This window comes from Berghia stephanieae, chromosome 5, assembly GCF_034508935.2.
Source record: "Berghia stephanieae isolate SIO BIC M18660-M18661 chromosome 5, UCSD_Bste_1.3, whole genome shotgun sequence".
Taxonomy (NCBI): domain Eukaryota; kingdom Metazoa; phylum Mollusca; class Gastropoda; order Nudibranchia; family Aeolidiidae; genus Berghia; species Berghia stephanieae.
Window position 1 is genome coordinate 28,212,242 of NC_088364.1, and position 27,613 is coordinate 28,239,854.

The 27,613-nt window shown below is 34.1% G+C and overlaps 2 protein-coding genes across 9 annotated transcripts in view; one reads left to right on the forward strand and one right to left on the reverse strand.

The window, feature by feature from the left end:
- Positions 1–4,477, reverse strand: part of LOC144972698 (myelin expression factor 2-like) — a 37,551-nt gene extending 33,074 nt beyond the window's left edge. For 2 of the 5 annotated variants that reach the window (XR_013645413.1, XR_013645412.1), the window contains exon 1: positions 4,341–4,466. Coding sequence is in view for 2 of the 5 variants with exons in the window: in XM_078914236.1 (XP_078770362.1) it covers positions 4,341–4,363 (23 nt within the window). In the remaining 3 variants the exon portion in view is untranslated. Of the gene's footprint in view, positions 1–4,340 lie in introns of all 5 variants that reach the window. The other 3 variants (XR_013645414.1, XM_078914236.1, XM_078914235.1) reach the window with 3 other exon arrangements.
- A 5,069-nt stretch (positions 4,478–9,546) lies between these two features.
- On the forward strand, positions 9,547–26,290 carry LOC144972699 (vacuolar-sorting protein SNF8-like). 4 transcript variants are annotated; one of them, XM_078914237.1, is made up of 9 exons: positions 9,547–9,634; positions 10,822–10,894; positions 11,245–11,295; positions 14,300–14,438; positions 15,999–16,103; positions 19,927–19,999; positions 20,759–20,900; positions 23,839–23,913; positions 24,166–26,290. In XM_078914237.1, exons 2-9 carry the CDS (start codon positions 10,841–10,843, stop codon positions 24,271–24,273), a joined length of 747 nt encoding a protein of 248 aa, XP_078770363.1. In that variant the 5' UTR covers positions 9,547–9,634; positions 10,822–10,840; the 3' UTR covers positions 24,274–26,290. The 4 variants fall into 4 exon arrangements, with proteins under 4 accessions (XP_078770363.1, XP_078770364.1, XP_078770365.1 ...); XM_078914238.1 differs by having other exon boundaries at positions 9,560–9,881; XM_078914239.1 differs by having other exon boundaries at positions 9,560–9,864.
- The last annotated feature ends 1,323 nt before the right edge of the window (positions 26,291–27,613 follow it).

Genomic DNA, 27,613 nt, shown 5'->3' on the forward strand with positions numbered 1-27,613 from the left:
TGGGATTTTAGGATTTGTTCATAAATGTTCCGTTGTTTTTTGTCATGTCAAACATTTTCTGCTCAGTGGTAGTCAGGGGGGGAGGGGGGGGGGGGGGGAAACAATAATATGCCTTCTATCATTTTTTGACACCTCTGCTCCGTTGCATGAATTTTGGTGACACTCCTTTATTTATGACGTTAGTCTAGACACGCTGACGCCAAAGGTCAAAGGCAGCACAAGACACATGGTGGCCATGAATGAGAAGTTGATCGAAAGGGAAGGGGATGGAGCAAATGGGTGTAAATATTTGTGTACTTTTTAGCTGTAACATGATAATAGGGTCTACATTCATTTGACGATTTTATAAGGTTTATAAGCGTGTCTTTTTTTTTCTTCCTTTTTAAGTTTTGTTTGATTGTTCTGAATTTGTTAATAGAATTCATTACAACTTGTGTCTAATTATAAAACAATTTTTAAAAAAATAAAAATCAATTCATTAACTCTCTCTCTCTCAGCCACCCTTCGATCTTCATATTATGTTTCGTAGTGTTTTTATGCACCTCAGTTGACTGTGTATCTTAACGGATCGTTTTTATACACCTCCGTCACGCATGCGCATTCCACCCAATTTCATTAGCGATATTGTGTTTCTTCATTTGGACATGGCGAAAGTTATATTGTGACATCTGTAGGATGTCTTTGTTAATAAATTTATATAAAAATATTAATAATTTAAAAAATCGAAATATAAAACCAGAAAATAGAAGTTGCATTGAAGGTAAAATAATGTTTTAGAAAGACCTTATTAAATGTGATGAACAGTCAGGTGGCTCCGTAGCGCAGTGGACAAGCTGTCAGACTCCAACCTTGAAAGTACTGGGTTCGATTCCCAATGTTGACTTTTTTTTTTTTTTTGATTTACTTTGTTTTTGTTTGCTTTTTTTTCTTTCTTTTTTTTTCAAAAACTTTTTATCATGTTTAAAAAAAAAACTTCGATTTTAATTTTCTAAAATTATTTATTTATTTGACTTTGACATCAGTATTTGTATGCCATGTTTCTTTTTACTTTTGATTTTTTAAATTATTGTTATTATTCTTTAATTTATTATCATTGTACATCGGTAATCACTAAGCTAGGCACTTTGATAAAATTTTCAAACTCAAAATATTTTGATTTGACTCAGTCAGGGGGATGGGACTTGAAAAAACATAAAATTTGATACCTTATTTGTTTCTCTACGACCTACGGTTCCAGAGTTATTTATATTTTTCTACTGAAATTTTTTGTCAACTTTACAGAGAGAATCTGTGATCTCACTGCTGCCTCAAAACCAGCATCTCGCGGCGATCGGGAAATTTTGAGTATTGCAGTCAACATGGCCCACTTACTGTTTTCAGTAATTTTGTTTCAATTAAAAAATAAATGGCAAGTGTTAGATATCATTTTAAAGGTCAGAAAATAGGCTTTATTTTCATATAAATCATTTTCATGTATGGAAAGTATGGAAAAAATTAAGGATAAATGAAAATGGAAAAAAATATGAGGTTTTTGTCCTAAAAAGTGGGGTTGGTGGCGGGAAAAATAAAATAATGAGCGAGTGTATCAATTTTGATGAAATTTGGCAGAGATATTCTTCAATTAATTGTCTATCGATGTATGAAGTATTATTAAAATGTAACCATAATTTAAAAAGTTCTTATAATTCAAAAATTTATAAATTTTTATTACATAAGTTTTCTGAGAAATACAATCAGGAATTGAGAATGAAATACACCGTTAGAAAGCTTGTTTTGTGCCCTTTATAATGATACCAAAATTAGTCACATAGGTTCACAAATAACGCCATGGTGACCAACAGGGTAAAGGGTCAAAAATAAAGTTCCAAAAAACGAGTTTCACCTTACAGTGAGCCTATCGGCGGCCACTGGACTGGAGTTATCAAGGTGCCTAACTAAGCAGCGTGTTAAACTACAATCTAAAACTATTTAAACCTCATGGACGTATGCAGCAACAACTTTACCATCACCGCCAACGGAGGTGCATAAAAACGGTGCGTTTTTGTACACCTCCAATGGAGGTGTATAAAAACTGTGCGTTTTTGTACACCTCCAACGGAGGTGTATAAAAATAGGCAGTTTAGTGAGCAGCAGCAGTGGCAGTCAAATTTTGACCCAACTCGCCCATAGGAAAGTTGTGACTGGAAATTGCCGTTCGCGTTTTAGGGGGTTCAATTAAAGATGCATAGCTTCGTTATAAAGATGAATATCGCAGATATTTTGGTATCATTATTTTCGTCTTTCAATTTCCTTTTAAATGGTGCCAATTAAGGAAAAATCCATTAATAATTCCAGAAGTTATATGAAGTTAAAATTTGGCAATTTTCAAATGCATTCATTTTTTTATTTACCGCGTGTGTTTTTAAAATTTAAACGCTTGTTTTTAGAATAACATCTAAACTTTATTCATGCCAAATTTCAGGGCTCTATATCGATGCGCAGACACCTTTTAACTCTGCGCCGAAATGCCTTGTTTACATTATCTTCTCATCATGGCTGCCGGGCGATATCGATATTCATATCGATATTTTAAATTTAGTTATGTATTATGTTAAATTTAGTCCATAATATTTTCAGTACTATTATTTCCTATGTTTTTATTTTGAATACATACTTTCCAAATTTATTTATAGGCATTTTATAGTTTTTGTTTTAAAAGTTTGTATATTTCTTCTCTTTGTGAAATTCGATATTAATAATATCGATATTTTAAAAATACCAATTGCTTTAATTTAATTTTATTTTACTTTGCCATCAAGTCATCAAGTTTCTTTCCCATATGTTTAGATATGTTTATCATGTGTATCCATATTTTAAAGGCCTTAGCCTTAATAATTATTATGGTAAGAAGTTCTGTTAGTTTTGACACCCCCATACATTGAGAGAGAAGGGGGGGGGGGGGGGGGGGATAAAATTATATTAATTGTCAGTTCAAATGATGTAATAGCAATAAACCCAAATTGGTTCAGCAGAATTTTTTAAACTATTAAAAGCCAGAACTTTCCTTCTAATTATAATAGGGAATCTGTTTCAATTTATTTGAACTTTTTCAATCTACCATTTTATTTGATTTATATGCAATTAAATTGCCATAGGTACAAATAAACTCATTATGTCATTACACAACATGTTTATATCTTTTCATTTAAATACTCTCAAACCCTTTTTTATTCTCTATGTATTAATTAAAAGAGGGTAATTATTTGCAATTGTTTCAGTGAGATATTGGGGATAAATCCAAAAGTGATAGAGCAAATTCTTTCTTACGTCTAGCCGAGTTTTTGATTATGTAACATTTGCGTCATATTATGTAATAATGTGTTAATTTGAAATGTTTATCTTCCTCTTTAGTAATGTAAATGCATTGTCCTCGATAAGACGAACATTTTGGTATACAATATATGATAAGAACTCCATATTGACTGTTTTAACCATTTTTTATTAACATCACACGTTTTCGGTCACAACTTTGCAATGGTAATTTTGGGGTAAAAATCGGTCTGAAATTTCAGACTTTGAACTGCCGTAACTACATTTCTAATCAAGATAGAAACAAAATTCAAACTGTTTTGTAATCTGTGTTGCCAGCTCTTTCATATGACATTGGTTTCAAGTGTGTGAGGTACATTTAGAATTTCTATTAAACTCCCTAATAAAAACGCCACCATTATGTTTATAGATATCATTTGGTAATAGAGAGATAATAAGTTAGGCTGATCGATTTAAGAAGTGGTTGTTTATAAGCTAATTTAAATTTGCTTTGTTGATGGAATATGTTTTGCAATTGAAGATTCTTATTTATAAGCCACTGAAGTTGAAAAATCGCCAAGTTTTAAGAATTTGGCACTAAAATTGCCAAAGTCACAATATAACCGGAGTAAACTGGTATCAAATTGAAAGAAACTCATCTCGCAAGAACTCAACTCAATAATTCGATAGGCTACTCGGCTCTAAATATCTGTACACATGGTAATCCAGGGTCGACTCTGAATAACCATCTACAGTTATCCAGAGTCGACTCTGAATAACCACTTCGTAAATAAACACCAGGATATATCTCAATTTAATAAAGCCATGGTTATAGCCTGCAGCTCACAAACGATAACTAGCGGTCACGCAGGTGAATAGGAGAACCGTAACACAGATTTAGCCAATCGTTAAGAGCCTATTAGTCCTAGAGTTAAGAGAGACAAAACAGACTGAGACTCCGGTTATCGAAAATGGGTAATTATATGCTACCAAATATGATAGCTTCCATATAAGTTAAACATTGATACCAATTTTAAGTATTATATCTATACCTGTCTTCTCCATTTTCAGACATGATTGAAAATGTGGTTTTGGGGTAGGAAAATATATGCTGAAAATATAACAAGTGTAATGAATGCTTATGATTATGTGCCGGTTGCTGGTTGGGCCGAGAAAGGAGGAAGGTTGATTAAATCATTGCCAGATTTATTTCGAGAAAAAAACACAAACAAATAATACAAATTGGCAAAAATCTTTTTAAAAACCCAACTTTTTAAGACATGAGCATTTTATAAAATACTCATGTAGAAATTATTTTCAGAGGGAAAATAAACAAGAAAAAAGCAGTTTTTAAACGTCAAAAATTCAAAAATGCCAAATCAACTTTTTGCGAGTCAAATTATAGCTTCAAAATATTACTACTTGATGTTAAAACATCAACCTGGCAGTTAAGAAGAATGGGTATCAACGGATAACAGTAATCAGTACTTACTATCACATTGGGTCTAATTTTAAGTACAATGGTTTACACAAGCGTGTCCAGTGTCAACCGCCTGAATTCTCGGAGTTTGATCAGAACCGCTCAGTCCTCACAAGTCTCCACAAAGGGCCTGGGACACGAGTTACTGATGTATTCACCTTGTAGGCTATAAAACAATATCTTCTTCTTTATCATGTAGAAACCTCAAGTCCATCAGGCTTCACGAGCAGGGATATACTATAGTCCGCATTTTTATGCCATGAGTTGCCATGAGTGACGATCTTTGCCTTGGTCTTGGGTACTGTAAGGGGCTTCAACATTCATATAGAATTCCTCATTCGTTATGGACCCTTCTTTGTTTTTAATGGAATTATTTTTTCTTCTATATTCTATGACTTACTTGACTTAGATGCCTTTCGCGTCTCGACCAAAATATCGGGTCGCCTTGGCTGTTTCCAGTATTTCCTGTGTGAGGTGTCTCCAATATTGCCGGTCCTCTGCTAGGATTCTCAGATTTTCAAGGTCCCCTGCCGTTATGAGACTAATGCTTTGTCCAAGTGTTGTGAGGTTTTTGTTTAGGATCACAGGGAGTGTTGTGATCGGTCTTCCTCTGAAAAGGTTCCCGTGTTTTTGGAAGTATCCCGACATGGCTTGGTTAGCTGGTATGTTTTTGTCCCTGCGTAGTATGTGACCGAAAAGTTGCCATCGTTGTTGTAAAATGTCAAGGGAGATTGGTCTTTCTTTTGTGATCTTATAGAGTGATTCATTTGAGATCTTTTTTGGGTATTTGATGTCCATACCCTTCTTAGCTGTGTGCGATGGAAGGCATCCAGATGTTCTTCTTCGGATTTTGTCAACGCCCAAGTGCCGCAGTTATACAGAAGTACCGGTTTTACAAGAGCACGGTACAGTTTCAGTTTGGTTTTTCTCTTTATTTTGTCACCTCTAATCCATACATTGGTGAGTTTACTGAGTGCGGCGTTTGATAGCTGTTTTCTTCTTTGTACATCCTCGGTGTCTCCAATTAGTGAGCCGACTTTCTTTGTTCTTTTCCATTCCTCTTTGTTCCTCGATATTGTTGTAAATTCGGTTTTATTGGCATTGACTTGGAGGTTATATTTCATGAGGGTATTTTGTATGATGTCTATATTTGCTGGTGTTGATCCAATAAAATCGACATCATCTGCATAGGCGATTTCTCTAGGGATTGCATTCTCAATATGAGTCATTGGTTTTGGAATGACTTTTCGAACTTCTTTCAGAGCGTGTTCTAAGTATATTGTGAACAGAATCGGGCTCAGACTATCTCCTTGGGGGGTCCCGATGTTACTTATATATATTCTATATTCTTCATAAAACCTCTCGGCTTTATTGACATATCAATCCATCATCTAGAGAATAGAGGGCGGCGATTAAGAGAATAGGACCATTTGCTTTCGAGCGTTTCCTAATTTTTAAAGTAGCTTACTGTAGTTTGTACATATTTTATTTAACTATTTTTTCTAATGACAGTGTCTAATACTAGTTAAAACGAATGCATATACCTATGTAAATTTGGTCAGTGATCTCTCCGTTTTATTGATGTTATACACTTGAAAGAAACATTTACATAGTGAAGTCCAAAAGAATATGGTAAAAGTAAAAGAAACCTGCTTCCCTGGTTTTGAATAAGAAATTTAAAAAGAAATAGGCAATGATTTCTATATCTTGTCTATCATTTAACTTTCTAATTATTTCTTTTAGTAGGTTTTATCCTTTTCTCTAATTATAATTCATCAATAGGATAATAGTACTGATGAATCTATTTATGTAGCTGATTTATAATAATGTTAGTAAAATTTGATAGATGGGACCATGTGATTTTGCAAAACATATTTAAAAAAAAATTGCATTGCATTTTTATTTATCAGCAACATCATATTACATAATGCAGTGGCTTAACTTAATCACAAACTTACTGCACAAGACAGCGATGCTTTAGTATAGTCCCCATTGATTAATCACATATTCTACTTATGTGCTACATTTCTCGAATCAAATTCTTTTCTATTTAATCGATTTAATAGCAAAGTTTCTGCACTCCATAAACAAGACCATGACACTTATTGTTTGAACTGGTTAATCGCAAATTTTGCTTTTACGTTCCATTTCTTGAATTGAATTCTTTTCTATCAAATTATTCGCTAAGTTTCTGCACTTTATAAATAAGACCATGACGCTTATGTCTTAACCAGTTAATCGCCAATTCTGCCTTTGTATTCCATTTCTCGAATCAAATTCTTTTCTATTTAATGGATTTATTTGCAAAGTTTCTGCACTTTATAAAAAACACTATGACGAATATGTCTGGACCAGTTAATCACAAATTTTGCTTTTGTGTTCCACGTATCGAATCAAATTCTTTTCTATTTATTTATTCACAAAGTTTCTGCACTTTATAAACAAGACCGTGACACTTATGTCTGGAGCCGTTAATTGCAAATTTTGCTTTTGTGTTCCCCTTATCGAATTGAATTATTTTCTATCTAATCAATTTAATCGCAAACTTTCGGCACTTTATAAATAAGACCATGACGCCTAAGTGTACACCGATTAATTGCATGTCCTACCTCTTTGTACCATTTCTCGAATCAGATTCTATTTTATTTAATAATAATTTTAATCGCAAACTTTTTGCACTTGATAATAATAAGCAAGACCATTGTACTTCAGTCTACACAGGTTAATCGCATGTTCTGCCTAAGAAGTACATTTCTTGAATCAGAATCTTTCATGACCAAAGATTTTGCTGAGGCTCTTTCATCACATTGTTTTTAATGGAACTGGAGAAACATCATATCCATATTTTTAAAAATGATTTTCAGTGTGAATAATATGAATGCAATGACAATAAAAGTGATTTAAATTTATAATGTTTTTAATTTATTTGGTTTTCACAAGTTGTGTAATGGCCCTCAGATACAACAGGACGGGTGAGACTGAGTGCCAGTCCTCACAATAGCACTACATGTCTTGTATATGCAAGATGTGATTTACATTGATACAATTTAAAGATTTTACTGTTTTTATTCATTCTGGTGCACACTGTAGGTTTTTTTGTTTGTTTGTTGTTTAAAAAAAATTCTTAGGGATTTTTTCAAATTAAGACTTGATTGTGTTCTGACTAAATGCTAATCAACTTTGTTCAAACTCCTCAATTACAAATTACAATGAACTTATGTCACCTTTCTTCTTTGTCAACCTACTGGTTATTGGATATGTAAGTTTAATACATATACGTCTACCACAATGATAGACTAGCAATTTATCTAGATATCTTGCAATCGTCTTTTGTCATAACTTTCCATTCTGGGTTACACAAAAAAGCAAGCAGTGTCCGTATTACAAAAGTACTCTGATGTTGAAAAGATCAGCATCCTAACATTCTAATTTTTATCATCGTATTTATATATTGGCAAGTGTAAGAGTAAGAACCCATTCATTTTGCAAGTATCTTTAACACTGTTATTAACCATTAAACGATGATATTGATAAAATATAATAATAATAAATAATAATAATAATAATAATAATAATAATAATAATAATAATAATAATAATAATAATAATAATAATAATAATATAATCATAATAATAATAATAATAAAAATTAATAATAATAATAATAACAACAACAACAATTGATACTAATTATCATTATTATTATTATTATTATTATTATTATTATTATTATTATTATTATTATTATTATTATTATTATTATATTAATAATATGTTAGTAGTAGTAGTAGTAGTAGTAGTAGTAGTAGTAGTAGTAGTAGTAGTAGTAGTAGTAGTAGTAGTAGTAGTAGTAGTAGTAGTAGTAGTAGTAGTAGTACTGTAACAGTTGGAGCAAGTAAGTAAATATGAACATTTATATAGAGCATTTCTACAGAAGCAAGTAAGTAAACATGAACATTTATATAGAGCATTTCTACAGATAGCCATGCACAATGCGCTTCACATTGTTTCGTGTTTACGGGGGGCGTGGGGGGGGGGGGGTGAGGGGAGACATGATTATGGTTTTCCTACAAAATAAAAGAAGGGACATTTTGGCCCTGAAAACTATTGTCGCGGTCTCCCGAGGTATTTCTCTCAGAGTAAACAGCTTGAATTTATTCACGGCCAACTTCAGTTTGCTGCATAAGCAACGTGTAAACAAACGGTTGGATGCGCATGACATTACTAAGGGTCAATTGCAGCATAATTCGGGTCATTTGTATCTAATTATTTTAATTCTTCTATAGTTGGGATAATTTTAATACCCATATTCTTCACAAGGGTACGCATTATACGCTGTGAACCCACACTTGCATAAAAAACACATACATTGAACACGAGAGGATGAGAAGGAAGAAATTTTGAGTTGCTCCATTTAATGTTGTTGAAAATATTAAATTATGAAATTAAGGAGTTGAATTGCTCGTCATAAGTCTGGATACATGCATCATAAACTATGGTAAATCTGAAAAATTACTCAATTTCATGTTCGCCACTTAATTGTGACGCCGCTTAATTGGGACGATTTGTCGAAAACCCAGCCGTCCCAATACCATGAGTCACATTTACTCACCTTATTTTTTTCTCTACCCAATAAGCTAGCTTGGACTGTACTATTTATTTATCGACATTGAAAGTGCTTATTTAATCGTCGAGTCAATATTGCTCAATATCAGTTAGTGCTCCGTCCTTGTGTTCTGTTAAAATTGTCAACTTCTACTTCTCCTTAGAATTACTAGAGCGAAACGAAACTTTAAATTGGGAAGTGGGAAAAAACTAAAAAACAAGGCAACACATCACAGCCCTTTGCCTTTACTTTTACTCCAGGTCTACAGTCAAATAGTACAATAGAGAACTTCATGCTTTTACTCAATGAAGAAAGTTTAGAGAGCAGTTACACACTCAAGCAGTGGAATAACTGTTAAATTTGATTGGGAGTGCTGAAAAAAATTATGATTAACTGATTAACGTAGACGTAACGTTGTTGGGAGTTGGATTTGGATGTTGCAATAAATTGGCCATTGCCATTTTCATTTGCCATTCATTATTATATTACGGTAATACGGTTAAGATTGTAAGTGTAGAAAGTAGAAGTGAAACCAGTTTACTTACTATAGAATTCTAGTCTCTAGCCTAGACCCCAGTCTAGGCAGGCTGCTTAGCTTATTCGGGATGTTTTTTAAATTTAGTTTGAATCTTTTTTTTTTCTGTTTTGTCTGATACTTTTTCATACACTCTGTTAATGAGCTTTTTTATATAGCGCAATATCCACTAAATGTGCTCAAAGCGCTTTACAAGGGACCCCTGGCCAACAGCAACAGTTAACATTTAGGACGGACATGACGCCTGTTAACGGCCAGGTACTCATTTTACACCTGAGTACGGTGAGAGAATATGAGTAAAGAGCCTTCTCCAAGGACTCAACTATGCATCGATCGAGGCTCGAACCCAGGACCTTCCGATCCGAAAGCGAGTGTCATACCACTAGACCACATAGCCGCACTCTGTTCAGGTCTTTATATTGCAAATAGATCTGGTGAGTCTTAGCTTTAACCATTAAAAGATGCAAGGGAGGCCTTCCGAAAGCTCCTACATCCCCAGTATTATTTTTTAAAAAATATAATGTTCTAGTAGGGGGTTTGGGAAAGGGGGAAACTTTTTTTTAAAAAAAGTCTCCCCCTCCCAAACCCCCTGCTAGAACATTATATTAAAAAAAAAAAATACTGGGGATGTAGGAGCTTCTGGAAGGCGTCCCGAATGTAAAAGTAGGGCATTGTAACAATATTGGCGATGACCCCCAAAAACAGATTTCTCTCTCTCTCTCTCCCTCTCTCTCTCTCTCTCTCTCTCCCTCTCTCTCTCTCTCTCTCTCTCTCTCTCTCTCTCTCTCTCTCTCTCTCTCTATCTCTCTCTCTCTCTCTCTCATCTTCTCTACAGTCTACAGTACTCCCACACCCCTCTCTCTTGCTCCACTGCCTCATTGTTTATTTAACTTAATTCTGGGTATTCTCCAGATTTATCCCCATCTGAAATATGTCGAGGAGACCAGCAGGCATTGCTGCCATCAAGAATAAAAACCTTGCACAGGTGATTTTATATAAAAATATTTGTTATGTTGGTATAATACTTCGTCACACTTTCGTATCATTCAAAAGAGCTGGTACATATAATTAAACAAAATCATTTTGGATGTCAACCAGTGGAAATGATGATTGACAAAAAGTTAATATATATATCCATTATTTTACATTGTACAGGTTGATGAAAGTGTCACAAGCACTAGCTCCCATTCAGTTTAAGTTATATCACTATCCTTTCTTTGTTGTCAAATCATCAGCTTTTGTTTCTTGTAGCATTCTCTTTATTGAGAGGGTTTTAATTAAAAATTCAATTGGAAGTTTGTCAAGATTAAAAAAGATTTCCTCTGCTTACCCTAGGCAAAGTACAAAGACAAGGGCACAGAGATTGCAGAAAACCAATTTGCTCAGGTAAGTGATATTTTTGATACACACCATATAACTTTTCCAAAATTATTATTGCTTGCTATTGGTATATGATGGGGAGTCCAAATAACTTAATAATAATAATAATAATAATAATAGATCTTTATTGTCCATAAATATGGCAATTTGTCATTTAGTTACACTTGTTATAACGTTAAACAATAACTGTAACATTGAACAGATATTTCACTCCTACTTATTTTCTCTTTCTCTCTCTCTCTCATTCTCTCTCTCTCTCTCTCTCTCTCTCATTCTCTCTCTCTCTCTCTCTCTCTCTCTTCCTCTCTTTCTTTCACACGTGCGATATACACAACATAAACATATCCATTTCGTTTTCAATTTGTTACGATTGTGGCAATTCTACACCAAAAATTATCATCATTATCAATTGGTCAGTTAATCTTACATTAAATAAATTAATCAGTTAATCAGTCAACGAATCAATCCTTGGTTTTTCTGTACCATATGAAATATTCAAAATTTTTATTGCTGATGGAACGAACGTTGATTTATACTTGTTAGTTCTACATTTAATCTGACAAAACCTTCCAGATGGTAAAAGACTAAATTCTTCTAAATACTTAGTTGGTAGATCACCCACTTCTCAACCAAAAGGACCGGGTTCAGCTTAGATTTCTTTCTTGGCGCCCCCCCCCCCCCACTATCCATCCAGACGTAATTGGGTAGCTGGGTCTGTTAAATCTGGAGGAAAGAACTTTGCAATAGACTAGTAGTAGTAGTAGTAAGCCTTACAGTCCGAATGACGCTTGCTGAGAATTGTGTGATTTAGTCATGGTCGATAATTATAGCTGCTCTCTCCATCCATGTTGTTAATTGTTTCCATTGGTCACAGCACTGCAGTATTACTTAATTCTTTAAGGATTAATTCGGCCTCATCTGAATCCAGAAATTTCTGATATGTAGAGAGATCCTGGTTCAGGGTAGTTACTATTGATGTTAGTGGTCTCCCTACACATGACATGAAGGAAGTATTCGGTCATTGCAGTTTGGGCTGGGATAGACTAGTATCCTTTCCAAGAGTAACAAGAAATTGCTATTGTCCATTTTATGCCAAGGATGAAGTCCGGGTCTATAGGTCTAAATGGCTCTTGGAGAGAGTGAATGAATCTACTCTATCACAAGTTCCAAGTTTTTGTCAACATTAGACCCATATATTTAATGTGATGGATACAGTTTGATCAGAGAGAAATTTTTGAGTCATCAGACTCTCACTCTCAACCTAGCCACCAGACAAAACAATTTTAAACTTCAACATTTGTTCTCGAGACAGTCGTGTTGAATCAGATTTTCATCTGTTTTGCTTATTTGACAATCTATCAATAAGTGGACCTTGAATGCTACAAAATCGACAGGACTAAAGGTCATATTATATCTATGGACTAATTGAATGCACTGTGTTGTTGCTCAGTTTGATTTGAAAAGAAAATGGGTGGTCTTGATTCATCAGAGTTTATTGAATCTAAGATCATTATTAGTATTCAGAAGTGATTATCTAACTAAAGGCACTGTGCTTGGGAAGCAACATTTAGATAAAGTTGATCAAGACCAGGATGAATAAATATATAAACATTTCAAATAATTATTCATGATCAATGCACTACACAATGCTTTGTTTGTACCCCGAGCATAGAGTACAAGTTGCCTGTTAGCATCATTTTTGTACTAGCACTCTTAAAATATCCATCACTGGGGATAGGGAAGTATTCAATCACATCTCCTGCTCTTGAGGTTAATGTGCATATAAGCGCCTTAAGCGTTTTTTTTATCATTGTTACTCACCCTGTCACTTACTATGCTCAAGTTTGCTTGACTATTTTACAAGACAAGATGATGAATCACTTGGCCACCAACATTTTTTACAAACATGATGTTGCTGTTTATGCAGTTAGATCAATAATGAAACCTTTTGCAAATACAGTCTGAGAGAGAGGGAGAGGAGGAGAGTGATGGAGAGAGAGAGAGAGGTGTGTGTGTTTGTTTGTATATATGCACAACTCATTTACGAACATTTTAACACTGATCATTCCTCCATGGCTACAAGTTTGTAAAAACCCATGAATTCACTTTGTAATCTGAACTTTTAACTAATAATAGCAATACATCATTCTGTAAGTGCTTTGCCTTCTATATTCACACCTCAGTGTCAAGACTAAAGCGACAATATTCTTTGATAATGTTGAAGGTCATCAACATAACTCGTTATGAAAGTAGTAGAACATACAAGGTCTTGTGATCCAGTCTATGGTGCTTGAGGAAAGAGGGTAGATATATTGGATAACGTCAAAGAGTAATCTAACCAAAAGTGATGATATGGTTGTGTTACATCAAAAAGTGTGCAGACTCGACCACAATGCTCTGAATATCTTGGATATGTCTGTTATTTGAGTAGGAAAAGCCTACTTGACTTACTTTGGTTTATTGAGTACTGACTAATAGTGGACAATTAAAATTGTCCTCTTTTAGCAGTCAATTGGTAGAGCACAATTTTGAATGACATAGATCACATCTGCTAGAGAGAGAAGGGTAGAGATAGTGTGTCATGAATTGATTGTAAAGTGGGGTCAAAGATAACTGTTCAAAACAGGAGATGAATCAGGAGATCGCCACAAGTGATAGAGTAATTTTTTTCTCTTTCTTTCATTCTTTTAATTATTTTTTAAATTGCTGAACTTGTCTTCATAGCAGTCATTTGGGCAAAATCAGTTTTGAAAAGGAGGCATTTAGGCTTCTATTTTAAAGAGAAATTATTGTGTTTTACCAGATTTGTGGGCATTTTGGCAAAATGGGCATTGGGGTACTGAGGCATTCACAGTTGTAGCGTATTTGCTTCAATGATCAGTATTAATTCACACGTTTATTATCTCTTTCTGTCATTGTAACACCAAAAAAAAAGTCTGAATTGAAGAGTACTCAATATGATTTTGAAATCATCCAGACCCATGTCTATAGTTTGGATAATTTTTTTCAGATGGGTAAACAAATGGAGATGTTCAAAAACCACCTTGAAGATTTTGCCAGCAAACACAGAGAGGATATCCGTAAAGATCCAGAGTTCCGTCTCCAGTTCCAAGATATGTGTGCTTCAATTGGAGTTGATCCACTTGCATGTAAGACTGTGATTTTATCTCATTTTAGTATTTCTTCTTATTATTTGCACTCTATAATCCCAAACTTCTTGATTTCAGATTTAATGAAATTTAATTTAAACAAATTAAAAACGAAGGGTTTATAATAGAAACTCCACCTCCATCTGACAGTGATTCACAATTTAGAGAGACGCAATACAACATGCATGAGGGTGGTCAAAGGGTGTTCAGTCTCTGCTCTTAATGTCCAGTGTTTGTTGATTTGTCTTTCTCTATAGATTTGTATGTTTCCTTAAACTTATGTCTTAGAATAATATGGGCTCCTGTCATGGAGCCGTCATTTTATTCCAACATTAATTACTCAAGAGATTGATGTAGCAAGAGCTGCTTAAGGAGATTAGCAGGACTTACTTTTATCACTTCTGCTTGTACCTGGTATTTTTAATGGTTAGTTTGTATGCTATGGTTTGTGTGTGTAAATTGACAAGGTATCTGAACAGGTGTGTTTAAACAGTGCCAGACAAAGCAGAAAGAATAATACAAGAAAAATCCATACCAAAAAATCTGCCTGTCTCAGCTGGGAATCGAACCTCAGACCTAATTACTGGTCAGATATGCTTCCATTGCACTATATACATAGGTGTCCTGATAGTTGGGACGATTTAATGCTTATATTCTTTACATGGGTATGTGTTTATGCTGTGAACCCTCACCTGCATCATAATAAGTAAAAATTGAACAGGTGTGGATGAAGACGAAGACATAGGAGTAGCTCCATAAGGATAAGCTGTTGATTATCTGACAAGACATTCAGTAATATCAGATCGTTTTCCAAGGAGTGATTATTTAATAATAAAAAAGACAAACGAGGCCCCCCAAAAAGGGAACATCAAAAGTAAATTGAAGAAAAAAGAAAATGATACACTTACAAAATAATGCACCAAATGCCCTTTTTTTGCATCAGCTGCTGGCTAATGATAAATATTGTTACAGATTGCGATGTGTACTTTCATCTCTGAGGCTTTTTTTTACTTATTCAAGATGCTCACTTATGATTCCATTTTAAAGTAAATTACCATTTCATACATATGATTTGCTTGTCAAGAACCAGTATATTGTACTGGTACTCATACAATCTCTGCCACTACTTCTTGTCAGGCACTTATTCACTCTTGAATTTAGTACGGTTAACCTTTACTTAAATCTCTCTGTGCCAGGAGGTGCATGAGCCTGGGTGTTTTCCTTCCATTTTTTCTGGTCTTTAGCTACTGTGCCTGTCTTCTGCCAAGGGTGCCACCCAGCTGAAGTCCTTTTCTTATCAATTATTTTGCGCAATGTATTTTTTAACCATATATCCCCTCTCTTTCTTACCAGATTCCACCCTTATGCAACAGTACAATAACATTTTCCCCCTTCCTATCCATTTCCATCTCTTTGTTTTCACTGCAACACTACCTTTTTCAACTCCCTTCAGTTCCAAGATCCTCTCATATAGCATGTTGTTGCCATTTATCCGGAGTATGCTTATTTAAAAAAAATCATACTGTATTACTGAGTATTTAAAAATATCTACTTTTATAGCCAGCAAAGGATTCTGGTCTGAGATGCTTGGTGTTGGAGACTTCTATTATGAGCTTGGTATACAGATTGTTGAGGTTTGCATGGCTACGAGCAAAAGGAATGGAGGTAAGTAGGTGATAGAATCTCCATTTAATTGACATTCTGACCTTTTATCCGTTTTAACAAAGTCATGTTTTATTTATTAATTTTTTGTTTTTGTTTTAAAAAATGATTAAATTTTTGTATTAGACTATGTAAAATTACATTAGTAAATAATAATTTTATGAACTGATGCAGGTATAATTATAGGACTCTTATATCGACTTTGTTACTCAATCTATAAAGAAAATGATAGACTTGCAGCAAACAAAAACAAGACGAATGATATCCAGCAATGAGGTAAAATAGGACCTTACCTTCTGATTAATATACTGTATGCCACAATGTTCAGAATTATTAGATTTGTTTCACAGCTCAGTGGCATCTTTTCTATTGAGGCAAAATTTAAGAAGCACATGTTAATAAATGAAAATGTTGAAATCTCCATCCGTGCAATTGTCACTGATATAACAAGAAACCCTAATTCTGGTAATGAAGAAAATTAAACTGTCCTTCCTACAGAACCTGCTTCAAGGAAAGCAGCAAGGGCAGCAATCAAGACTTTTGTGTGTCTTTGACCATCAATGCCCTTAGCTGTATACAGGTGTTTGCAAGATGATGCCTGGCTCATAGAATCAGATCACAATCTCTTTTGACCTACCATGGTGGACAGGAGATCACTTGCTCTGTCTTCTATCCCCTTATATCTGTTTTCTGGGTGCTTTCTGTCTTTATCTTGGAATGGATTGCTTGATTTTGTCCTGGCCCTTGTCGGAGTTCTTTGCTGAGAGGGAAATGGTCAAATGTTTAGTATTAATTTTGGGAGATCATTTTTTTTCCCTTGTAAATCATCTCTCTGTCATATACTGTTAGTTTTGTTTTCTGTTTTGGATATCTTCTGTAAATATTTGAGTGTGTTTCTCTTAGTGAGATCCTGTTCTGGTGCCTGGATGAGACTTTTAGGTGATCACAAAGTACATTGATAGTTTGCTCTTGGAATCTATATATGTTCCCTATTTGAACCTGTCTCCTTTATCTTACTTTTTTCTTGGGTACCTTTACTTGTTGATAATTATACGCAACAGTATTTTGTTGATGTGGCTTATTAAACTTATAGTTCTAAAATTTTCGCATCTGACTGCACCTGCTTTCTTTGGTATTGCTATGAAAATAGAGTTACAGAGATCTTCTGGAATTTTCCCAGTATTGTATATATTGTTGAATAATATGTGAAGTTCATCAATTGCTAGATCTCCAAGGCTTTTTAATACCTCTACAGATATTTCATCAGGGCCTGTTGCTTTACCATCCCTCATTCGTTCCATGGCATGTTCAATTTCACTTTTGGTGATGTTTGGTCCGCTTAATGGTTCTTTGAATTTCAGTGGTGGTTCATTTCTATTTGGATCATTGTACAGTTCGCCTATGTATTCTACCCATCGGCTTTCTATATGTTGTTCTTCAAATAGCAGTTCCCCTTGTTTGTTTTGGATACAACTTCCTGCTGCTTTGCTTTTCCTTTTCCCTGATAGTTCTTTTATTCTTTGGTGAGCTTGTTGAGGGTTGGGTTTGTATTCTCTTTCGATTTCGCAGCATTTCCAGTCTAGATAGTTCTCGTGTGCCTCGATGCATTTGGATTTAATGTGGTTGTTCAATGTTTGGTATTCTGCAGACCCTCTGTTGCATTTTCGTCTTTCTTCAAATAGGTTTAGAATTTCATTTGTCATCCATTCCTTTTTGCTGTTTATTTGAGCTATTGGTAAATGCTTTTCTGCAGTTGCTTTGACACACTTTTGGAATATATCAAATTGTTTTTCACATTTTTCGTTATCAGGTTCACTTTGGCTTTGTATCATGAGAGGAATAAGATTAACCCCGAAATCGCAGAAGAACAATATGGATTCCAACCTGACAGAGGGACAAGGAACGCAATATACCTCCTCCGTGTTTTAAGTGAAAGAGCTATACAGGTTCAGACCCCACTATACCTCTGTTTTGTCGACTACAAAAAAGCTTTTGATAGAGTACGCCACGAAGAAATACTAAAACAACTGCACTCCATTGGCGCTGATGAGAAAGACCTCAGACTCCTGCAAACATTATACTACACCCAGCAGGCATCTATCAAAATCGGAAACTCTACAGGAAATTCCATTCCTATTAAGAAAGGAGTCCGTCAAGGGTGTGTTGCCTCACCAGATCTGTTTAATCTATACCAAGAAACAATCATGAGGGGCATAAATAATATGGAGGGAATAAAAGTAGGAGGTCACAACATAAATAATATAAGATACGCAGACGATACGGTACTCATTGCAACATCAGAAATCCAACTTCAAAGATTGTTGACAAAGTGGTAGTAGATAGTGAAGCCAAGGGAATGGAAGTGAATATCACCAAAACGGAATGCATGGTAATACAGAAAAACCCCGAAAACAACAACACCTGCAATATAACGATTCACGGCGAGCAACTTACCAACGTAGAAAGTTTTAAATACCTAGGTTCAATAGTGACAACAGATGGAAGATGTAACCGAGACATACGAGCAAGAATAACTCAAGCCAAACAGGCCTTCATGGACCTGGGAAACATTTTGAAAAACAAACAGATGTCGTTCGGGATTAGATTCCGAGTCTTGAAGTGCTACGTGTGGCCAATCTTGTTATACGGATGCGAAAGCTGGACTACAAATGCAGAAACACAAAAGAACATTGAAGCTTTTGAAATGTGGTGCTTGAGAAGGATGCAGAGAATACCGTATACTGCACACAAAACGAACGAAGAAGTGCTAAAACAAACATACCAACAAAGGAAACTAATGCCCTTAATAGTGGATCGACAACTATCCTTTTTCGGACACATAGTAAGGAAAGATAAGAATGAATACCTGGCAAGTTGTGGTAAAATACCTGGTAAACGCGCCCGGGGGAGACAAAGAAAAACACTCATAGACCAACTGAAGGGCTTCACCAACCTAACAATCCAAGAGCTGTTTGAAAAAGCAAGAGACAGGGAGGAATGGAGAGAGATAATTCATGCAGTATCCGAAGCCTGGACCAGGCATGGAACCTAGAAGAAGAAGAAGACCTTTACTTGTAATTCTAGATCTTTTAACTATCCCATTATCTTCCTTTTTAGTGGTGCTGAAATAACCTAAATGTGTTGCAAGGCTGTGAAACCCTTTAAAAAAACCCAAGATCATCATCACCAGTTCAAATCCAGTGACTAAAAGCCAGCAATTTCTTTAACTTCTTTAATATACTTTTAAGGGACCCCATATAATTCTGGTTGATATTGTCTTTTAGCTATGCATTTATCATTTATTTCCCTTAATCTTTAAATTGTTTTCATACACGTAACCCACTTTCTCAAAATGGTTATTATTTCAAATAAACAAGTCCCTGAAAAGTGAATTTAGAGTTATAATGATAAGAAATAAAAAATTTGAGTTTTTTGTGCTATAAGAAACAGTGTTAAATCTCAACCCTAAGGAGTAGGAATTAACCTCAAGTTTCATATATGTGGTTTTCTATTTAATTTCCAGCACTTACCCATCTTAACATCATACTCCTTTGACAGGCGGGTCACATATTATGGATTTATGCTTTCAAAAGGAACAAATATTTTCTGCCAATTGATTTGTCTCCATATCTTTGTTTTTAAAAAAACTTGAGCACAATTTCCACTAAACATGCTAAAGTGTCTTACAAATTATTTATAAATTATATACCACTGTGATAGATTGTACATTTTTGAAAAATCATAATTACTAATTTATTCATTCCTCCCCCCCCCCCCCCCCCCCCCCCCCACACACACACACACACCCACTCCGATTCTCATACAGGTTTGATAGGATTGGATGAATTGAGAAGGAAAGTTGAAGCTTCCAGAGGCAGAAATTCACAAGCAATAAGCATGTAGGTTTTTAAACATCGTCATTTTTTGTGTGATTCCTTTCAACTAGCTGAAATATTTTTGCATTACATCTCTCTTTTTAATTATCTATGGCCATTCCAGTCTCAGGTTAATTACAAAGTTAATTTTTACTGATAGCATGCAGGGCTGCCAAGTTAACAAAGAGTCAAAATGCCGGACACTTTTATTTGGAAGGGGGGGGGGGGGGGGGGGGGGGGGAAGAGGGAGAGAGAGAGAGAGAGGTGACATCACGGGTAATCATGACAGGTGGTGATAATGACGCATGTATTCAATTTTAACCTGTTAATACACTCGGATTCATTTCCTTGTGATATAGTTTTGAAAGTGCATAATTGCAAATATTGTAAGAGTATAAAGTATGTGAAAAGTACTTAACAGGAAATGTGTACAGAATTGAACTTTAGTTTCACACGATTACCCAACAAACAATTGGCACGGTATGAAATGGAAATATAGTTTCCTATGGCCTGCTTGGGGAATAAATGAAACATTGTAAAGCGCATTGAGCATGGTATAAATGTGGAAATATGCTGTATAACTTTATATTTATGAATGTTCTTATTCTTTGGGGAATGAAGATAAATTGTTTTTGCCTTTGGACTGCAGTATTGTCACTAATATTTTACCTTTAAGGAGAAATGAGCAAAAGCACAAGAGAGAAACTTCGACTTGTAATAAAGTATCAACTGAACCGTTGTGTTCATTCTGCCTAACCTTGTTTATATTTTTAACTTTGTCAGAGATGATTTAATGAGGGCCATCAAGAAACTGAAAATCCTGGGCAATGGTTTCTCCATTCATAAGGTTGGCACAGGATACCTGGTGCAATCAGTTCCTGGAGAGTTGACTCTAGATCACACACTGGTTCTACAAGAAGCACAGGTATCAATAACATGTATACATATATACACCCCCTCTCCCCATGCACACTCACACACACACACACACATTCATAATCTTCCAATTCTTATTATAATTTTAAAAAATATATAATCCAAAACCACTTAAATAATACTTAATTTCAAGAATAAACTAGACATTCATATTAATTGAAATCTGGTGCATTTAATATAAATACCTTACAATATATATATCTCATTTTGGATATTGCCATCTCCTTTGAAAATCATTGTTTTTATAAAAAAGACAATGTTTTAGATAGATTTGTCTGTTTTATTAATTAAAAGCATACAATCTAAAATCAAACCATTAACATGCTTATTCAGGATTGAAAAATCGTCAAATTTTGCTGAGTTGGGAAATAAATAAGTAGATACAGTAAAAACTGGTTCAACCAAAACTGTCTAAATCTAAAAGACTGCTAATTCGAAAAGAATCAAAATGTCATTTTGTCCTCTCTGTTTCTGTTACCCAAGTATTGCTATACCTAAGCCACTATGCTCAAACTGTCTTTAAACCGAAAAGAAATTGTTGAATAAACTGAGAGAGAAAATTGCCAATAACTGAACAAAATTCCTGATACAACCGTTACACAATGCTATCTCTTGTATTATTCAACACCGCTCACACAGTTCCATTGAAACCCTCTTCACTTTGCCACCAACTCCTATCAGTGTAGCAACAGAAAAAATCGTAGGAGATGGAAAGAATTTTTATAAAGGAACAGAAACTTGCTTGTAAGTTAAGTGTTCTTCCAAGAGATAGAAGTTGTAGGTAGCAAGGAGATGTATCAATGACTTTTTCTTAACGAATATCGACAGTAAATGAACCAAAAAATTGTTTAAAATCTTTCAAATTGTGAAATTATCAATCCAAGCTATATTATTATGCTTTTTTTTTGTATTAAAAAAAATCAGATTTGAGTTAATTCAAAGCTTATTGTTGGTTAATTACATTTTTAACGGATATATTCCTCCCTATGATATTTTTTTTTAGCAACCACATGTTGGATCTCCTTAGCTAATTTTCATATGGTTCTCCTTAGCTACTTTTCATCAATAAATAACAAATTGACACTATTTCGAGGACAATAAAGATTTATTATTATTATTATTATTATAATAATAATTATTATTATTACAATTATTATTATTATCATCTTCATCATCATAAGTATTGTGTCGATGAGTATTGACAGGCAGAGGCAGAATATCGATGGTAAATGAACCAAACAACATATAAAAACAGTTCTGAACTTTCAAATAGTAAAATTGTAAATTCAAGCAATATATCATTATGCATTCTTGTGCATTATAAAAGCAAACTAAATTAATTTAAAGCTTATTGTTGGTTATTTATATTTTTAGAGACATATTCTCTTTACAATTTCTAAATTTTTAACTACTACAGTTTGGTTCTCCTTAGATACTCTTTATTGCTAATTGTGGAGAATGTTTTGACAAATTTTTTCTTGAAGAGATTTTTTGTTGAAAACCAGTCATTGATGATTTGTTGAGTTCTTGAGAATACTGACCACCATGGCGATGGATGGGCAACAATCAATACTTAGCAGTATCGATGATACTATCAACTGAACAAATTCACTATATTCAATCTATACTCAAGAACTTATTAACTTTTAGTCAAAATCCAATTGGTACTAAAACTTCTTATTCTTTACAATATTAATATTTTGATTGAGACGCCCTTGCTTGTATATACTATAAACAGATTGTGAAATAATTTTTTTTTTCTTCTTTACAGGCTATCTAGGATTTGATTTTTTTTGTTTTTTTTTTAAGGGGCTCCTGAATCATGATTTTGAAAATCTAAATATCGGGGAGATTTTAATATTATTAATTAGATCGACCATTTTTCTTCAACATTCTAAAATGTCTAAGCAAACGGGAACTCATTCTTTTTATATGAATAGTAGTAGTGGTAGAAGTAATATTAGCAGCGATAATGATGCAGAGATGGTTCTGATGTTATTATTGTCAGTGATGAATGATGGTACTAGTGCGGACTGTCATTGTTGTGGTGGTGGCACTCATGGTAATGTTATTGTGATATTAATAATTTTTAGAATTGTATACTGAGCGTCAATATAAACTGGCCACACTTAATTATCCATAGCGTCATAATAAAGTGTCACACATAAAAATGGGGATTGTGCGGCTATGTGATCTTGTGGTATGACACTCGCTTTCGGATCGGATGGTCGTGGGTTCGAGCTTCTCTCTGCGCATAGTTAAGCCCTTGGAAAAGGCTCTTTACTCACTTTCTCTCACCGTACTCCGGTGTAAAATGAGTACCTGGCCGTTATCAGCATCATTTCTGTTTGAAAAAAATTGTAATATCGCCTAACAGGTGTCATGTCCCGTCCTAAATGTTAAGTGTTGCTGTTGTAAAGCGCTTTGAGCACTTTTAGTGAATATTGCGCTATATAAATTTTTTTTTTTAAATGTGAAAGCCAATTAAATTTTACACATAGTTGCCTCCTTTTTTACGAGATTAATAAACTTATTTGTACCTTTATCAAAGCTACAAAAGAAAGCAAAAATTCGACAGCTCATAGATGAGTGAAAATGAACATTTCTTCGATCGTAAAGCGTCGGTTGCATTCTGTTGTGCACTGTATATCCCTATTGGGAAGAAACATGATGTAATGCGGGAAAACATAATGACAATATACAAGAACACATTTTAGTCTGAAAAAAATCCTTTTTACTCAGCTATATTATAGTCATGGCTAACCTTTCAGAAGTTATCAGACTGGTTGGCATGAATGCTGCTGGTATTCCATCACATAAGTTTCAGGTGAAAGGCAACCATCATATTTTCCTCTTTATTTGCAATTTTGTGTTGTTTTTTTGTAACAATAATATTTGGATGTTGAAAAATATTATTCACTTTTCAGGAAAAAGGTCATGTCACACATTCATGCTTGCATGAAGGGTTAGGATGGACAAAGGAAAGATCTTCAAGAGCTTTGGTAAGTGAGAATGATTTCATTCTTATCAGGCAAAGGTCTTTCATGTATTACAATTAGGCTTTGTGAATAATACTGAAATGTGTATTCTTTTTACGGATAAGGACAAACTAAATTTTGCATTAAGCGATAGCGAGAGAGAGGGAGAGAGAGAGACTTTTAATATGGATGATATTTTTACAAGATGGTAAATTTTACCATCACCAGCTGTGAAGCAACATAGTGATATTTTTAATACATTTTTTTTTTAAACAGGAGTTTTTGGTGAAAGAAGGTTTGGCTTGGGTTGACGACCAAGGTGGAAAGGAAAGGTGCTATTGGTTCCCCAGCCTCTTACCTGATGTATCCAGTCCTCAAGGGTAGCTTATCAAATTCTAGTGCCATTTACCAGTGATTAATTTTTACATTTTGACAACTCTGGTATTTATGTCTACATTTCCACCATGGGCCTTTTTTAATTTTAATAACATTATCATTATTATTATTATTATTATTATTATTATTATTATTATTATTATTATTATTATTATTATTATTATTATTATTATTATTATTATTATTATTATTATTATTACCAGTGGAAAACCTGCAATATTTGAGTAAAAATAACGGCTGTTACTATTACAAACAGGCACACATCTATTTTAATTTTTTGATATACTGCTGTGATGTAAAAATTTACATAGATCGAGACAAATCTTTTGAGTCATCAGGGATATTAAAGGTCTGGTAATAAATCTGTAGGCGCGTACAAATGAATCTGGCAACAGGGTGGTCAGATGGCAATTTCTAAGGCCAAGTTCAAATTAAGGTTTCAAAGGTTTCAAAAGTTTATTTTTAGGCAATTGCCAATATAACTCATACAAGAATATAATATTTTCATCAACAAATCAAGTAAGTAAAATCAATAATAAAGCAAGGCAAACAATGATAATAAATAATAATAATAATAATAATAATAATAATAATAATAATAATAATAATAATAATAATAATAATAATAATAATAATAATAATAATAATAATAGTAATAATGATAAGGGCTGAGAGATAGACAATGATTATACTCCCTGTCTATCCCTGTCGTGCAAATCCAGATTGATGAGTTTATCTTATCGGGACTAGATCATGACCAGAGATTATCTTAAACGTTTTAAATTACTAATGATTTAGAGCAGAAAATTCGGGATCAGCCTCATTGTTTATTTTAAGCGAGAGTTTATCTTAGCGCAGTTTATTTTAAGCAGATTGCAATGTACTCTACTATTTGATAATTTTCCAATTGCGAGGGATAAATAGAGGTAAAAAGTTTAACAGAAGAATTGAAAGCTTCGTTGTTCTGACAACCTAAGATTGTTATTGGTAGGAACATAGTCACGGAGATTTTGGCCTTAATGACATGTAGAACAATTACTGGTTCTCATTACATATTTTTAGAAATTATTTGTTTTATTTTATTTTCTTCACGTAATCATATATTTAAATATCATTTAATGTTTCATTTGGCTGTCTGCATTAATGGAATTACAAACAGCATTGTAAAAAATTATTTTTATTTGTCAATATTATGTTTTTTCTTTCTTTTTTGTTTCTATTTTGGAGCCATTTCCTTCATGGTATCGAGATTGTAGATCAGCCATTGTGTTAATTCTGTCTTATTTATTATATTTGCTGATTCGGGTATGTTCCCACAAATGATGTCGTATAAAGGCGTGTCCCTTTCCACAGCCTTTACTCGTCCTTTATAGTAAGGACAGTCCAGATCGACCTCAACCTGAGTGGTCGACACTGCCGTACCATTCACAAGGTACACTGAGGTCTTGTTGCCTTGCCGGCCTCTGTTAGGCAACAACTATTTCCTCACCACCACATAACTACAACCGCTGTCCCTTAACACGGTTACCTGTTTTCCATCTGTTGCTACAGGCATCTCTGGTGTCTCATGAAGGCCTGCTGTCAAAGCAGCAGATACCACAGGTAGGACACATTCGCATTTCAACTCCATTTGGTCGTGACCGCTACATGGGATGGTTGTGGCACTCGAGTTATATATATATATATATAAATCCCTACGCAGTGAACTTTGAAGATTTATTTGATTTGACTGTGTCAGTCAAAGGATTTCATATTGTGCATTAGTGATAAAATGGGAAGTTAAGAATTCATGTTATTGCTATCTGTATTCATTTTTAAAAAAATTCTCTCATTCTTTTTTGATATTTTCCTTCAGAATTGCTTATGTCAGTGTATCAAATTAAGTTAAAGTTGAACCTCAACTGAATCATTGATTGTTCCATTGTGCTCATGAACATTTTATAATGGCTGTGTTTTATGTACTTGTTTGCATAAAAGTATTAATAAATTTGTATTTATACAATTATTTTAAATTAAAATGGTTTTGTTTATTCCTTATTATTATCACTCACTGTTCACCAAAAACATTGATTGCTCTGAATGTGATTTACAGCAATGCTACCATACATTTACAATTTGTAACATTTTTGTAAAAACTTTTTATTCTAACCTTCAGTTTGTCAAAAGAATTTGATTTTAGAATATCTCTTACAAGCGTAGGATAATTAGACTTCATAGATATATGAAAAAAATAAATTGTGGCCAAAATGAAATAAGGTGATTTGTCAGGGTACGACAGTTTAAGGGAATTAGCCAATTACAAATTTAAATAATAACACTAAATTGACATTTTTAAAATGCGAATTCAGGCAGGAGTTATGGCCATTCCCCATTATTCATGTATTTTTTTCAGCGAGATTGTAAACTTTTATTTTGACTGTGTAAGGCACCATATATTATTATTTTAATATATCAACCGCCTAATGAAAACTTGAAAGAAAATTTGTATTATGTTAGGTAGTTCAAATACTAATTATTTCCCCTGTTACATCTGTCAATCAGTTCTTATCACTATTACTATTACAGTCATCAAGTGATGATGAAGGCAAAGAACAGGGCACCTGATGAGCGATAGTGTTGTGATTTTCTAAAAACAATTTCACTTTTCATCAAAGTTCTGTTTCACTTTTTGAATTGATGTAATTCTAATTTTTTGTCCTTGAGCCAGTGACCTACAGTGCAACCACTGGATCACGACAACCCCTGAAAAGCGACATTGACCTCTGGTCCCTAATTATTTATTTTTGCTATATTTTATTAGTAACACAAACCAAACCACTGGGTGGGGACCCTGACCTCCCATAGCGGGCAGGGAGGTACATACTGTCTCTTCTATCCCCTTATATCTGTTATCCAACATGCTTTCTGTCTTTGCCTTGGAATGAAATTACTTGGTTTTTTTTCCTGTTCCTCGTCGGAGTCCTGGCTGGGAGGGAAACAGTCAAATACATAGTTATTGTTTTGGGAGATGATATTTTTTTTCCTTGTAAATCATTTCTTTGTTATGTATTATTATATTTGTTATTTTTAATGTATAATGTAGGCATTTGAGTGTATTCCTCTTTGTTGGATTTTGTACTTGTGTCCGGATGAGACTTATAGGTGATCTCAAACTAAGTACATTGGTGGTATGCTCTTGGAATTTACACCTGATCCCTATTTGTTCCCAGTTCCCCTGTCTTACTTTCTCTTGGGTGCTTTAATTGTAATTCTAGAACTTTTTACTATCCCATTTTCTTCCTTTTTACTGGCGCTGATATAACCTAACTGTGTTGCAAGCGCCGTAAAA